This window comes from Tupaia chinensis, unplaced genomic scaffold (assembly GCF_000334495.1).
Source record: "Tupaia chinensis unplaced genomic scaffold, TupChi_1.0 Scaffold000654_1, whole genome shotgun sequence".
NCBI classification, from domain to species: domain Eukaryota; kingdom Metazoa; phylum Chordata; class Mammalia; order Scandentia; family Tupaiidae; genus Tupaia; species Tupaia belangeri.
Window position 1 is genome coordinate 226,798 of NW_006160175.1, and position 16,373 is coordinate 243,170.

General features: G+C 37.3%; 1 protein-coding gene across 1 annotated transcript in view; it reads left to right on the forward strand.

The window, feature by feature from the left end:
* The window catches only part of DIAPH3 (diaphanous related formin 3), a 556,802-nt gene that overhangs the window by 58,226 nt on the left and 482,203 nt on the right, over nucleotides 1-16,373 (forward strand). Inside the window, 1 exon segment of the mRNA XM_006159773.3 lies at nucleotides 5,520-5,696. Within this exon segment, the coding sequence (XP_006159835.1) occupies nucleotides 5,520-5,696 (177 nt within the window).

The following is a 16,373-nucleotide window of genomic DNA, read 5'->3' on the forward strand; positions in this document are numbered from 1 at the left end:
CTGGATTGACTCATGTCCTTTGTCAAAAATTAGGGACAGCAGGTGGCATAGTAGTTAAGACACTGGACTCCCCCATGGCTGAACGTGGTTTGAGTCCGAGACCTGGCAGCTTGAAACTCATACCTGGTGTGTGTGTGTGTGTGTGTGTGTGTGTGCGCGCGCGCATGTGTGCACACATGTGCCTAAAATTCCGAGAGGAGAATGGGATTTCTGTCTCTGTCTCTCTGGTGAGTGCATGTGCCCTATAGCAAAACTCTCTCTCCCTCTCTAAAAAAAAAAAGTTAGCCTATGTTTTGGAATTTATCTTTAGGTTTTCTATTCTCTTCCATTGGTGTATATGTCTGTTTTTGTATCAGTACCATGCTATTTTGATTATCACAGCTTTGTAATAGTTATTGGGAAAGTCATGACACGTTTTTCAATGCATAAATGTTTCATGACTTTTCTGACAACACAACATTTTGAGGTCAGGAAGTAAGATGCCTACTATTTTATTTTTTGCACAATATTGCTTTGGCAATCTGAGGCCTTTTATGATTCCCGATAAATTTTATTATTTTTTATCTTTGTGAAAAATATCTCTGTAATTTGGAATTGTGTTATATTTGTAAATTAATTTGCGTTGAATTGATATTTTGATTATATTCTTCCACTCCGGAACATGGGATGTTTTTCCACTTCTATGTGTCATTTTCAGTTTCTTTTCTTAGTTTTTCTTAGTTTTCCTTGTAGAGGTCTTTTACTTTCTTAGGTTTATTCTCAGGTATCTTTTCTTTGTGTGGCTGTTGTAAATGGGGATTGCTTTTTTCAGTTCTGCCATGGTCTGTTTATTGTTGGTGTATTAAAAATACCATAGGTTTTTGAATCCTGCCAATTTACTATACTCTTTTATTACTCAGAATTCTTGTGGATTTTTTTGTTTTCTATGTATATAATCATGTCATCTGCGAATAGAGATAATTTCATTTATTTCTTTCCTATTTGAATGCCTTTTATTTTACACTCTTGTCTGATTGCATTGCCTAAGATTTCCAGTACTGTGTTGAACAGGAATGGAGAAAGCAGGCAGCCTTGTTTTGTTTCAGTTTTCAGTGGAAACATTTTCCTTTCAGCTTTTCCCCATTCAGTATGATGTTAGCCATGGATTTGGCATGTATGCCTTTTATTGTATTGGGAGATGTCCCTTCTGTGCTAATTTTGAGAATTTTTTCATCTGTATTCATCAGGGATATTAGCCAGTAGTTTTCTTTTTGTTATGTCTTTGTTTTTGGGATCAGGGTGATGGCAGCTTCATAGGATGAATTTGGGAGGGTTTCTTCCTTTTTGATCGTTAGAAATAATTTGAAGATAATTGGGGTTGGCTCTTCTTTAAATGTTTTGTAGAATTCATAACTGAAGCCATTGGGATCAGGCTCTTTGTTGGTACCCAATCTCACTTCTTGTTATTGGTCTGTTCAAGCTTTCTATTTCTTCCTGATTAAGTCTTCGTAGATCATATGAGTCCAGAAATTTGCGCATCTCATTTATATTTTTTTGTTTGTCGGAATCTAGTCAATTATAGTATTCTTTCATGATCTTTTGTATTTCAATATGCCTGTTGTAATATTGCCTGCTTCATTGCTGATTACATTTATCTCATTCTTCTCTCTGTTCTCTTTGATTCATCTAGTTGACGGTATGTCAATTTGATTTCTCAAAGAACCAGTTTTTTTTTTTTTAAATTTTCTGTATAGTTGTTTTATTCTCTTTCATTTGTTTCTGCTCTAATCTTACTCTAATCTTATTTCTTTTCTCCTGGTGTTTTTGGGGTTCTTTTGCTGTTTCTCCAGATCCCTGAGATGTGTTGTTATGTTGTCTACTTGCTGTTTTCATTCTTTGTTTTTTTTTTTTCCTTTTTCTGTTTATCCTTGTGAACACTAATTGCTATGAACTTTCCTCTTGAATACTGCTTTTGCTGTGTCCTATAAGTTATGGAAACTAGATCGTTTGTTATTGATGGTTTCAATTTTTTGATTTTAGTCTTAATTTCTTCAGTGGTTGTAAGTCATTCAGGAGTAAGTTTAGTTCCTGTGTGGCTTTATATTTTTGAAGGCTTTTTCTGTAGTTGATTTCAAGTTTATTTCCATTGTGATCAGAAAAATGCTGAGTATAGTTTTTATACGTTTGAATTTGTAAAGTCTTGCTTTTTTATTTTTTGAGAGAGTGATTTTTTTTGCTATGGAGCATTTGTGCTCACTAGAGAGACCGAGAGATACAGAGAGACAGAAAGTGAGAAATCTCCCCCTAGGGCGATGGCCACAATCCCTTCTCTTCCATTCTCCTCTCAGGATTTTAGCTATGCATAAACATATGCCCAGTGTAAATTTTAAGCTTGGTCTGGGACTCAAACCATGGTTGACTATGTGGGAGTCCAGTGATGTAACCGTTACTCCATCTGCTGGTCCCAAGGCTTGCCATTTTTAGAATTTGGTCTGTCTTTGATTTTTACCAATCTGAGTTTGATGCGTTGTGGAGAAGATCTTAGTATGTTGATTTTATCTGGTGTTCTTTGTGCTTCTTGGATTTGTATGTCATTGTTTCTCTACATTTGGGAGATTTACAGATACTAATTAATGAAAGAGGCTTTCTATTTCTTTACCAGCTTTGTCCTATCATGTGGTTGATCTTTGAAAATGTCCCATGGGGGTGAGGACAATAAACATTTTGCGATTGTTGGGTGAAATGTTCTACAAAAGTCTGTCAAGTCCATTTAGTTTATGGTATCATTTAGACCCTGTTCTTCATTATTTTTCTAGATGATCTGACCAGAGGAGACAGTGGAGTGTTGAGATCCCCAGTGATCATTATGTTGTAGTCTTACCTCTAGATCTGGCAGTCTTTCTTTTATGTATTTGGGTGCTCTTGTGTTTATATAAATATAGATATTTAAAAGTGTTATATCTTCTTGGTGGATTTGCCATTTCAGTACTACATAGAGTCTTTTGTCTCTTCTTAGATCTTTTTTTTTTTTTTTTTTTTTTTTGAGAGGTTTTTGCTATAGGGTATGTGTGCTTGCCAGAGAGACAGAGAGATAGAAAGTGAGAGAGCACGCACGCACACGCTCTTGGCGTGAATTTAAGCCACGGGTCTGGGACTCAAACTGCAGTCAACTACTGGGAGTTCAGCGACATAGCCATTATGCTAACTTCTGGTCCCTCTTCTTACATCTTTTGTCTTGAAGTCTATGTTGTCTGATAGCAGTATTACAATTCCAGCCTTTAGGAATGCACCTTGCTATAGGGTGCATGTGCTCGCCAAAAAGAGAGAGAGAGAAAACGCGAGAAATCACCTGGGTGGATGGCCACGCCACAATCCTTTCTCCTCCATTCTCCACTTGGGGTCTTGGGCATGCATGCACTTTTTTTTGGGGTTGTGTGTGTCTGTCTCTTTATAGAATTCTTGCTTCATGTCTTGGAATGATTTTCTAATCTGGAGCTGATTGTCCATTTTTTTCTTGTATCTCTTTGAGTTTCATTACAAAAAATATTCTGAATTCTATTTCTATCATTTCTTGTGTGTGTGTGTGTGTTTTTTTTTTTCCATTGTTAGTTGAGGAGTTGCTGTGATCTTCTAAGGAAAATAAACTTCCCGATTTTCTCCTATTTCTTGAGGCTTTGGGTTTTGTTTTATTTATCTATTTATTTATTTTAGAGAGAGAGTGTGTCTGTGTATGTGTGTGTTTCATTTTGCCATAGGATGTGTATGTTTGTTTTCTAGACATCTGATGAGGCTCTTCTATTTTTTTTTATATTTTTGGTAGGTTTCTGGGGTTATCTGCTTGTGCACTTCTCTGTGGTATATTTTAGCTCCACACCAGTTTTCCTCTTATTTCTAAAATTTTATTTTCCAGTGTGGTTGAGTGCTGACTTGGAGGTGGATCTTAAGGTAGTGGGCCTGATACACTTGCTCTTCTCTGGCTCTGGGACCTATAGAAGGCCTGGTTGGCGATGGAAGATCCAGCCAAACAGCCATGATGCCTTACTATCTCTGGGAGCTGTGCAGGTCTTTGTATGTGGGAGAGGTTCTGTGACCCTGCTCCTTCTTCCCTGGCTCTGATACTCTCAGAGAGCCTGGCTGGTAATGGAAGACCCAACCAGTCAGTCTGGTCCCTTACTGTCTCTAGACCCAGAATTTTTAATATTTAATAACCATATGTGGCTTGTGGCTACTATTATAATGAAAGTTATAGTTCTGTATATTGTACATATTATATTGAAAACAGTAGCTTAATAATGTAAACAGCAGTGATGAATAATTACAGAATCCTTTATCATGCTTTTTTGTTTTCCTTTTTTTTTAAGAGGTTTTGGCCCTGATCATGGATTTAAGTAGACTTCTATTCTCGATAACTACTTCAGTTTAAGACTTTTGCTGTTTAGATTGTTGAAACTTTCATTATGTAAGTCTTGAAACCTGAGTGAGTGTTCCTTGTGAGGACTAGAATTTGAGAAATTAAAAGGATTTTGAATGAATGAATAATTAACTTTATAAACTAATACCTATGTATTTAAATATATCAATAAATTACTTGATTATCTAGCTGTAGAATTCCCATTCTAACAACAATCTGGCTTTGTTATCTATGACTTTAAACAACCTGTATATTAGATGTTGCGTAAGTTCAAGTAGAGATCGACTAGCCTGATGCATTCATCAAGTCAAATGCTGTGCAGATATAAGTAGAATTCAATTCTTAAAAGTTTAAACTTAGGTTTTTCTCCCATCTTCACACCAAGAGTTAGCATGCATTATGAAAAGAGCATTAGATAAAGGGTCTAGGAGCTGGGGAAAGGGTGGGACACTGAGTAGTTTGGTGCCACTACTAAATGACCTCTTTCCTCTGTAAGAATTAGCTGCTAATCTATAAAGCAAAGGTTACCTGTCACTAGAATATAAAATCTGTAATTGTATGATTTTTAAGATTAGAAGACTCTTGAGGTTGTCTTATTTTTCTTCTGACTTCAGATAGAATGATTACTAGAAATGTGTTACCATGTTTTATATTATTACTATTGTTTTTTTTTTTTTTGAACATGTTTTGCCTTAGTATGCATGCATTAGCTGTAGAGAGAGTGAGAGTGAATGAGAATCAGACACAGACCCAGTGAGAGGAAAAGTTAGAAATCACCCCCTGAGAAGATGGCCATGCCACAGTCCCTTTTCTTCCATTCTCACCCCTGGATCTTGGACACACATGACATGTACCCAGTGTGATTTTGAAGCTACTGGGTCCAGGACTGAAACTGCAGTTGTTTATGTGGGAGCCCAGTGATGTAAATTCTATGCTATCTGCTGGTCTCTACTTATTATTATTTTCAATCTTATCCAGTCCAGTGCTGAATGTCTACTTACAAAATTATAGTGGTGGTATGATTGACTCGCTTAGTTTTTTTTTTTTTTTTTTTTTTTCCTGTTTTTGAAGTTAGATGATGTTGGGAAAAGAGATACTTACATGTATGTTGTTTTATCTTTCTTTGTAGTTGGACAAATTTGCCAGCATAAGAATTCCAGGGAGCAAGAAAGAGAGACCTCCACTTTCCAATCTGAAAACTGCATTTTCAAGCAATGACTGTTCATCAGCATCTTTGGAGATGACAGAAAACCTTCCAAAGCCACTGTCAGAGAAAGAAGTCTTAGAATATTTTGAAAAGATGATGGTAAGAATTTGGATTATGTATAGAATGTTGAGGGAAAAAACCTTAGGTTTTTTTTTTTTTCCATTTTGATAGACTACTAAATATAATTTGGAAATCATGTCTGTAGGGTGATTTTTTTTTTTTTTCTTGTAAGACATCACTTTAGGGAACCAGCAGTTAGCATAATGGCTATGTCGCTGGATTCCCACGTAGTCGACCGTGGTTCGCGTCCCGGACCCGGTGGCTTAAAACTCACGCCGGGTGCGTGTGCGTGCGTGCCCAAGATCCCGAGAGGAGAATGGAGGAGAAGGGATTGCGGCGTGACCATCCCCCCTGGGGGGTGATTTCTCGCTTTCTGTCTCTATGTCTCTCTCTGTCTGTCTGGCGAGCGCACGCGCCGTACAGTGAAAATCTCTCAAAAAAAAAAAAAAAAAAAAAAAGACATCACTTTAGCCATAGAGAACTTTTGAGTAACAAAAATAAGAATGAAGAATGTGAAGAAAACTATCACACCAGTTTTGGTTTTATAAGAATACATAGAAATAAGCTCTGCAAAGTATCAGATAGTACGTTTTTGTCTCAGATTATCTAAATGGTCAATCTGAGTGGTTTTTGCTGATTTTAGAATGATGGTCACAGTGCTCTGATGTTTGCATTGTGTGTGGATTTTTTTTTTCTTTGCTTATTTTCTTTCTTAGTTCTCAGAATAACTGAGTTCTTTATGGTCCTGCAACAGTTATCTGTAGAGACTTGATCACTTGTTTTAGGATGTGCCTTTTCTGGGAGAGATACATGATAGTATCTGGAGACTTTTTTAGTTGGCTCTAAATAATGGTTATCCTCAGGTCAGCCAGGTAGTGTAGAGCTTAAGGTGGTTGGATCTTTATGGTGGAGTGCATGGTTTATAGTCTTGGATCTGGCGACTTGGAAAATACAGTGGGCACACGTGCGTATGTGCCCCAAATCCCAAGGGGAGAATGTAAGAGAAGGGTTTGTGGTGTGGCCATAATCTTTGGACCCATTTCATCCCCTCCTTCTCCCTTCGATCTCTCTGGTGAGTACATATACCCTATAACAAAAACTTGAAAAAGAAAAAAACGTGGTGATCCTAAGACTGACTTAATTCCTTGCTTGTAAGCAGACTGAATGCATTTGACCATTAACCCACACATGTTAAATATATTCAAACCATTTACCACACATTAATGCTAATTTCATCTATATATTTATGTACCTATGTAGTTCAGGATTCAAAGAAGACACTGCAGAATCAAATGAGTAAGAAATGTCAGAGTAGGAAGAAACTGACTTTTGAGGTACCTAATTAACTATAGGGAAAAAAAATGGATAGGACACTGTAATGCTTAGAGGAATTAGTAGAGAGGGTTAATTAGAGCAGGTCTCAACCAAAATAGAATAAAAGTGAAGGACATTCTCTTAAGAGAGAAGGAAAGAGCAATGAGCAAGAGTTCGGATACCGATACCTCAAGAGGAACTAGTGAGAGACTGGAAAAGTTAGATTGTACTAATTTGGGGCAGACCGTGAATTACTTTGTATGTCATTCTAAATAGTTCTGTATTTCTGAATCATTTATTTTGTACATGTCTATTCTTTCACCTGGTTTTGACAGCTGTATTAATTTTCACGGAAATTATATTCATCTATTTTATTTTATAAGATGTGCATGAAATTTGAGAGAAATTAATAGCTGGTCTCTTCATTGTTCAGCTGGAATCAACAATGAGTTTGCCATTACAATGCCTTATTTTCTATTCATTGCAAGGATTTGTGCATTCAATGTTGTACATAAAGATTCAGAAGACCCCAGAAAGGAATAATGCCTAGTTTATTTCTTCAGAGGGTTTTTAATAAGTATCGGTGATTCCTACTTTTCATCACTGAACGTGTTTTATTATTATTATTATTATTATTATTTTATTTATTTATTTTTTTGCATGAAACTTGAGCCTGGGAAACTCATCTATTATACCAGTATTTGATGAGTGCTAGTTTTGGTTTCATTTAACCACATATTTATAATTCCCTATTCAGTCTTGGCACCATGAGCTGATAACATTTTAGCCAAGAAAGAAAACTTGACTTTTTTTTTGGCTACCCTTGCCTTTTAATAAGGCTTGTACAAATGTAGCTTTTTCTAGTACTCTTTTTGAAGACTTGAAATTATATAGTGCCCTTTCCTTTCTCTCAACCATATCTAGAAGAACTCACCTAAAATTCTGAGATTCTGGAAAGACCCTTTCTTAGAGCGAGAGCCAAGTTCTCATCTGAGAGAGGCAGAGAGTGAGAGAACCCCCTTGGATAGGGTCTTGTCTCACTGTGGTCCCCTTTTCCCAGCCTCTAGCTCCTTAGAATCCTGTCCACATGTTCAGTGTTTTTTCTCTATTTTCTTTTTTCTTTTTTTTTTTAATTATTTTATTTATTTATTTAGCTATAGGGTACATGTGCCCACCAGAGAGAGAGAAAAAGTGAGCTGTCAGGTCCGAGGTTCGAACCCTGGTTGCTTATGTGGGAGTTCATTGCCTGAACCACTGTGCGATGTGCTGGCCTGTGTCTAGTGTTTTTTATTATTATTATTATTATTATTATTTTATTTATTTATTTTTTTGCATGAAACTTGAGCCTGGGAAACTCATCTATTATACCAGTATTTGATGAGTGCTAGTTTTGGTTTCATTTAACCACATATTTATAATTCCCTATTCAGTCTTGGCACCATGAGCTGATAACATTTTAGCCAAGAAAGAAAACTTGACTTTTTTTTTGGCTACCCTTGCCTTTTAATAAGGCTTGTACAAATGTAGCTTTTTCTAGTACTCTTTTTGAAGACTTGAAATTATATAGTGCCCTTTCCTTTCTCTCAACCATATCTAGAAGAACTCACCTAAAATTCTGAGATTCTGGAAAGACCCTTTCTTAGAGCGAGAGCCAAGTTCTCATCTGAGAGAGGCAGAGAGTGAGAGAACCCCCTTGGATAGGGTCTTGTCTCACTGTGGTCCCCTTTTCCCAGCCTCTAGCTCCTTAGAATCCTGTCCACATGTTCAGTGTTTTTTCTCTATTTTCTTTTTTCTTTTTTTTTTTAATTATTTTATTTATTTATTTAGCTATAGGGTACATGTGCCCACCAGAGAGAGAGAAAAAGTGAGCTGTCAGGTCCGAGGTTCGAACCCTGGTTGCTTATGTGGGAGTTCATTGCCTGAACCACTGTGCGATGTGCTGGCCTGTGTCTAGTGTTTTCGAGCTAATAGTGGGTGTCTGAACTTATGGTCAGCCATGTGGTTTCCTGCCTTGTAGGACACTTGTGTTTGCCAATGAACCTCAGTAGCTGGACCTGTGGAATGGTACTTTTTGTGGTCTGCTTGTTGGTACCTTGTTAATTTTTTTTTTAAATGGTAATTATTATCTAAGAAGTAAAGTAACCCATTGATAATAAACATTCATGAAGGTCACATTTTATTACATGAGCAGCTAAAAGTACAAATACCTAGAAAGTACTAAATATAGTGCGTACACACACACAAATACACTCACACACACAATTTGCTCTCGGCCTAGAGAAAGGTAAGGATATAATTTTTAAAATCTTATCAATAGTAATATATACTGGGCTGATGTATATGGACTTTTTTGAAATGTTTACAAATACTTTTTAAAAAAATTAATCATTTAGAAATTTAAGACAGGATCTTACCAGGTTGTGATCCTCTTGCCTTAGTCTTCCCAAGTCAATTGGATTACAGGTGTGCACCATAGTGCCCGGAGCATAGGTTGGACCTGAATTGAACCTTGGTCTCCCATGTCTCCACAGCCTGTGCAACACAGTGTCCTAGTGTGCATCACTAGGGTAGGACCTATAGAATAGTTTTTTTTTTTTTTTTTTTACTTGCTGGGTCGGACTACTTGTTTATATGCCTTAAACACGCTGGCAGCTAACCTCCACTTTACTCAACAGAAGAAAATGTAATTGTCATAGACTCAGGGCCAACCAAGTTTGTTAAGAAATGAGTCACAACTAAGGTCTTTTTGAAAACTAAAGAACAGTTTCTTTCCTTCTGTTACTGATTCCTTAAGTGTATCACAGTACTCTGTAGGGAAAAAAAAAACCTGCTGTTGATTCCAAAGCTGAAAGGTCTTTGAAGCAGAGAAGGGTCTTTTCGTTCTTTATATGTGTGGGTGATATTTCTCAGACTTTCCAGGATGCCACATTTTTTTGACAAATTTAAAACTTTTTTTTTTAAGTCTGTGGAGAATGTTGGATTTAAACTGAGTGATTTTTGAGTTGTACATGTCTGTAGCATTTCTATTAGTAAAAGCTCTCTTGAGGAAGCAACATTCAACTTTCAATTCAGTAATCAGCCATGTTAACCTTTGGCATCTTGCACTTAAGTTTCACGTTATTTAAAATTTGCACATACATTTTTTGTTTTGTCGTTGTGTCATTTTTATGATTATTTAAATTTTGCCAAAAGGAGTGTGCATATCTCAGGGGGAGAGAGGAAGGGAAAGTGAGAAAGCAACCCCTATGGGGAATAGTCATGCTGCAATCCCTTCTCCATTTCTGCTCACATGCTCACAATATTTCTCAAGCCACTGGGTCCAGGATATGAACCATGCAGTTGGGATCCATTTACTTTCACCACCATGCCACTGGTGATCCAAAATGATTATTTTTATTTACCATTATCAAAGGTATTTAATAATTTTTGTGTAAGGTAGAAACTTTGTTTTGAATAATACCTCTTCTCACTTCTCAAGGCAGTCCTTTGAAAGCTTGAGTTGACATGATTATTTAATGAATGCGAAGTACAGTGTAATATGGCACTTGTACACATTTTACTTTTACTAGGAAATTGATTTACTTGGTCTCTGGATAATAGTCTAGTTTCCGTTTGCTTTCCTAAAGCAGTGATGATTTTTTAGTTATGCTTTAAAGTTTTTTTTTTCCTGTTTATCTTTTAGTGAAAGCCAATTTTTAAAAGCAGAAAGCCCATCTTGTTTCTCTATGGATCTTAGATATGTGAAATAGTTGTGTTTATCATTTTGCAAACACCTTTCATTTCGAAAGTCAATTTCAGTGGTTATTCTTGAATTTAATGTACATACATGTCACTGGTTTTGTGAATGAGGTGAACATGATAGAAATAAGCTGAAATTGACTTGTTTATTACAGCCATTGAGATTTGTTATGTTTTTTAATGGCAATTATTTTATGTCAGTGCTGCCTTCATGAGTACTTGTAATGTTGCTTTTTTTGTGTCCATGTTTTTAAAAATAATAATATATGTAATTGCTCCAAAACGGAACTTTGTAGTGTGACTGAGCCAAACTAGATACAGACTAGAAATCAGTCTCTCACTGCTGGAAAACCAAACTGCTGGGTTTGTGGAGATGGAAGGCTTTATTATGGGTGATTTCATCTAGGAAACAGATTTGCTCAAAAAGACTATCTCCTAGAATGTTTAGGAATGTAGAGAAATAATTTCTGCTGATGTCTTCAATTAAATCTTCATATGCAAATTAAGGCTTGAAATGTGTAATGTTCTGATAGGTCATGTAACCAGTAGTCCCATTGTCCATTAGTGAAACTAGTACTGGTCTGATTGGTTGCCCTGCTGCACAAACATCCATATTTCCTCTGTAGTGGACCAATATCAGGTTCCTCAGCCTTGCCCATACACCCTTCATACAGCAGTCAGCCCCATGTCTGTGACATCCAGACTAGTTCTGGCTAAAGTAGTTGAGGAGCTGCAGTTCAGGGGTCAGTTTTATGTCAGAGCACTTTGTCAGCTGAGTGTGGTGAGGTGGTTTCTCATGCTAGCAGGAGTGCAGGTGCTGGAGGGCATAACCAGCCCTTGGTCTGTGCATGGGGGTATCTGTCCTCGCTGCATGTGCTTTACAACATGCAGGCATCTGGCCTCTGTCAGGTCTGCGTTTTCCTCCCAATACTCAGAGATTTCAGACTTTATGAACAATCTATTTGCCAGAGAAAATCAAGTGCAGGTGTCTACACTACTGTGGAAAGATCAGGGAGCACTGGCACATTCTAGAAAGGCAGATATTAAATCTACCATAAGCCTGAATCTAGCTGGGTGTAGCCTTCATGCCTCTCTATGGACAAATATAGACTTAAGAACCTGCAAGCACCACAGGTTTGCCAGGGTAGGCCTGTGTTTATACTCCAAGGATAAGAAGCTGAGATTTAAGTAGGGTATAGGGAAAAGCTAACAATCAGGTGAGTTTTATGTGTATCTTTGTTCATGAACTCAGTAAACATCTTAGGATAATCTTCATTAATGTCAAGACCTACAATCTAATACCCATTAGTTTGCCCTTCTTGGCTGGGGCTGTGGTTGGGAAGTGAGGAAGAGTCAATTATGGATCGGCAGTCAGTTCCTTCCTGCTACTTGTTAGAGCTGCCAGGATTATAGAAACCTGTGTATCTTTGACCTTTTACCCAAACTGGATAGCAAGAGGCATCTTTTTCTAGGTTTTTTTTTTTTTTTTTTTTTTTTTTTTTTTTTTTTTTTTGCTATAGGGCACATGCACTCGCCACAGAGATGAGAGGGGGACAGAGAGACAGAAAGCAAGAAATCACCCCCCCAGGGGGGATGGCCATGCCGCAGTCTCTTCTCCATTCTCCTCTCGGGATCCTGGGCATGCACGCACATGCGCCTGGCTTGAGTTAAGCTGCCGGGTCCAGGACTCAAACCACGGTCGAATACATGGGAGTCCAGCGACATAGCCATTATGCTAACTGCTGATCCCTCTTTTTCTAGTTTTTTTTTTTTTCTTTTTTTTCAATGTGCCACACACTTTGTTAATTTTGCAGCTGTGATTTCTGTTTGGTTTTTTGCATGTTTGGTCTTGGTCAATTCCTAGTATTCAGTTTCTTTGTGAAAATCAAAAGACAAAATTTAGGCAGCACCATCTCAACAGGATGCTCTTCGGTCCTTTGTTGTGTTGCAGTTGACATGGGCAGCTGGTGAATACCTCCTTGGGCCCTTCAGCTAGTCACTCCATGCCATGTTCCCATTGCTTCTGCCACCCTGGTTTGTAGAGACTTTAGCTCTTGCTACCCCCTCCCCGCCCTTTTTAAAAAGAATTATTTTATTTAGCTTGCTTTACTTACTTACTTATTTAATTAATTTGATCAGAGATAAGGAAAATCAGAAAGCAAGCAACCAGGTCCAGGACTCAAACCGTGGTTGACCATGTGGGATTCCATGCGCCCTTAACCACCATGCTACCTCCAGACCCCAAGTCTTATCTTTATTTTCTGGGAGAGCAAGAGGGAGAGAGAGGAAGTGATAAATACCCTCAACAGGGTCCTCGTGGTCAGGTAGACCCTGACAGTAACTCGGCTGAGGCCTTTCACATGACCTGCAGTGTTGTGCCAGCACCTGCACTATGCCTTCACCACCGCACCTGGCTCCATGTCTTCTCTTCTACCTGTCTTTCGATTTCATCTGAGTGTTGCTTCTGCCTCTCCTGTCTTGTCTTTATGCACCTTGTTTTTTGTGTACTCCTAGGGGATTGAAGCCTTCTTTGTGATGGACTGTCTCCTATACTCTGATACTTTGCTATGTTCCTCTACAGAAGAGGAGCTACAATCCCGCTCTCGAATAGATGCTGACCCTCAACACACAAAAAACCAAATTTATCTTCTTTTTAAAATTTCATCTCAAGTACCCATCATAATGTATACAGATAACTTACATTTTTGTCTGTTCAATATTTCTTCCTTTTGCACCTTTACACCTATCTTCTTCTATCCACTCTCTACAGTCTACTTCCCCTCCTTACAGACTCTGGTATCTATACTTATCCTATCTCTATCATATCTTCAAATCTTTCCATTTCTAGAGTACAGGCATTTGATACACACTGAATGTATACCCCCGTTCAATATGTATCGTTGAGTCTGGAGCTCACTTTGCTCCACATTAAGTCTCCTATATTCATCTACTTTGACTCAAATAGTAGGGTCTCATTGTTTCTTATAGCTGTGTAATATTCCATAGTATATATGTACCACAGGTTTTCAACCCAGTCATCAGCTTTTGACACTTAGGTTGGTTACATATTTTGGCATTTGTGAACAATGCCGCAATAAACATGGGTGTGCAAATGTCTTTTTCAATGAGTGTTTTCCTGTCCTTTGGCTAAATACCAAGGAATGGGATTACTGGGTCATATAATAATTCTATTTGTAGGTTTTTGAGGAAACTCCGAATTTTTTTTTCCACAGAGATTGTACTAATTTATATTCCCATCAACAATGTAAGAGTGTTCCCCCCCCCTTTTTTTTTTTTTTTTTTGGGCCACTTTCTTCAACAGTTTCTTATAGCTGTGTAATATTCCATAGTATATATGTACCACAGGTTTTCAACCCAGTCATCAGCTTTTGACACTTAGGTTGGTTACATATTTTGGCATTTGTGAACAATGCCGCAATAAACATGGGTGTGCAAATGTCTTTTTCAATGAGTGTTTTCCTGTCCTTTGGCTAAATACCAAGGAATGGGATTACTGGGTCATATAATAATTCTATTTGTAGGTTTTTGAGGAAACTCCGAATTTTTTTTTCCACAGAGATTGTACTAATTTATATTCCCATCAACAATGTAAGAGTGTTCCCCCCCCCTTTTTTTTTTTTTTTTTTAAAATTTTGGAGAGGTTTTTTGCTATAGGGCACATGCGCTTGCCAGAAAGAGAGAGAGAAAGCGAGAAATCACCCCCGAGGGGAGACGGCCATGCCACAATCTCTTCTCTTTCATTCTCCTCTCGGGATCTTGGGCACACATGCACACGCGCCCAGTGTGAGTTTAAGCCACCGGGTGTCGGGTCCCGGACTCGAACCACAGTCGACCACATGGGATTCCAGCTACATAGCCATTACGCCAACTGCTGGTCCCAACATTACTCTTCTTTAGTATCTTCCTATGGTCTCTCAGATGTAAGCACTCCTTAAACTTGCCTGTCAAAGCTGCCGTATGATAGTCCCTTGTGGAATTAATTTTTTACTTTTATTTTTGGTTATCTGTTTCTCCATTAGGTTAAATCTATGTAGTATCATCCCATTAGTTTATCATCACAAAAAATGTTGAATTAAGTGTAACTTCCCAACTTTCAAGATTTTTAAGATATTATATTTCTCTTCATTTTAGACCCTATGTTTAGATGGAGATTAGCTTAATTGCTAGTCTTCCCAATAACCTAACAATATTAAATAGTGAACGGGAGAGGGATTTCATGCGTTTATACCTTTTTTCATTTTCTCACTTTCACTATCTATTGAGAGAATGAAAGCTATGGAGGAAAGGTCATCTATCAGGATGCTGTCATTAACAGGCATTAAATTGAGTGCCAATTATATCAATCATTCTCACTAAAATTACTTAAATTCTGGATATCCTGTCCAGAATTATTTTAAGTGTAGAGAAAATGGTTTAATAAAATTGCACAAAGTTCTTAAGTATTGATAGTGATCCTCAATCTTTTCTTGGGAAGACGTTTATCGGTCTTTATCATAATGTAAGAGAAAGCACATTTATAAAATGTCATCGTCATTTCTTAATTGTGTGTATGAAGTATCTTTGGCACTAAGAGCTTAGATCACCTATCTAATGTACAAATTGGCTTTTTAGTGTGGAGAGAGATTATTTCAGTCTATAAAATCAAGTAGAATCTATTTTTGTTAAGCAGGGTTTTCATAATTTAAAGTATTTCAGGCATATAAAAAAGTATATGGGGACTAGCTGATGGCATAATGGTTATAGTTGACCGTGGTTCAAGTCCTGGGCCTGGTGGTTTAAAATTCAATGCTGGGCACATGTGCGTGTGTGCCCAAGATCCCAAGGAGAATGGAGGAGAAGGGACTGCAGTGTGGCTATTCTCTCCGGAGGGTGATTTCTCACTTTCTATGTCTCTTGTGGGCACCCATGCCCTATAGCAAAAAAATTCCCTAATACAAAAACAAGTATATAAAACATAATATAACAAATACCACCAGAGATATAATTGAAATCCTGTGTGTTTGCTCAATCTCACCTCTTTCTTGGAGGTGAACAGTACACTTAATTTGATACTTTTCATTTCCATACATTTAAAAAGTACAGAAGAAACTTTTTTTTCTTAACTATTTGGTGGAAAGTTGCTGATTTAATTTTCCATAATGCTTTAAGAAGGATATCCTCCTGCATCTTCCAATTACAACCGTCAACATCGGAAAGTTAAGTGATCTCTACCAACTAGTCTTTAGATACCAGGTTTTACTAATAGTACCAATAATGTCCTTTGTTACAAAAATAAGCTTTTTCAAAATCATGTGTTGCATTCAGTTGTTATGTTTTAAAAAAATCTCTTCTAGTCTGGAATGGTATTTTCTTGCTAAATTTTGAAGATTTCATGTTGGTAAATTTGTGGAATGTCTTTCAGTTTGCATTGGCATTATAAGACTTTTGAGGTTTTGCTAGTCTTCCTAGTAACTAATTCTTCACTATAGAATATCCTCTATATTCTGATACTTTGCTATGTTCTCTATAGCAGGGTAACTACAGTATAGCTCTCTAACAGATACTGAACTTTAGCACATCAGGAGCTAAATAAATAATCCTAGCTAAGCAAATCTAAAGAGGATAGCTCATATTTTAAAGTTTTTTTTGGCTTTTTTGTTTTTC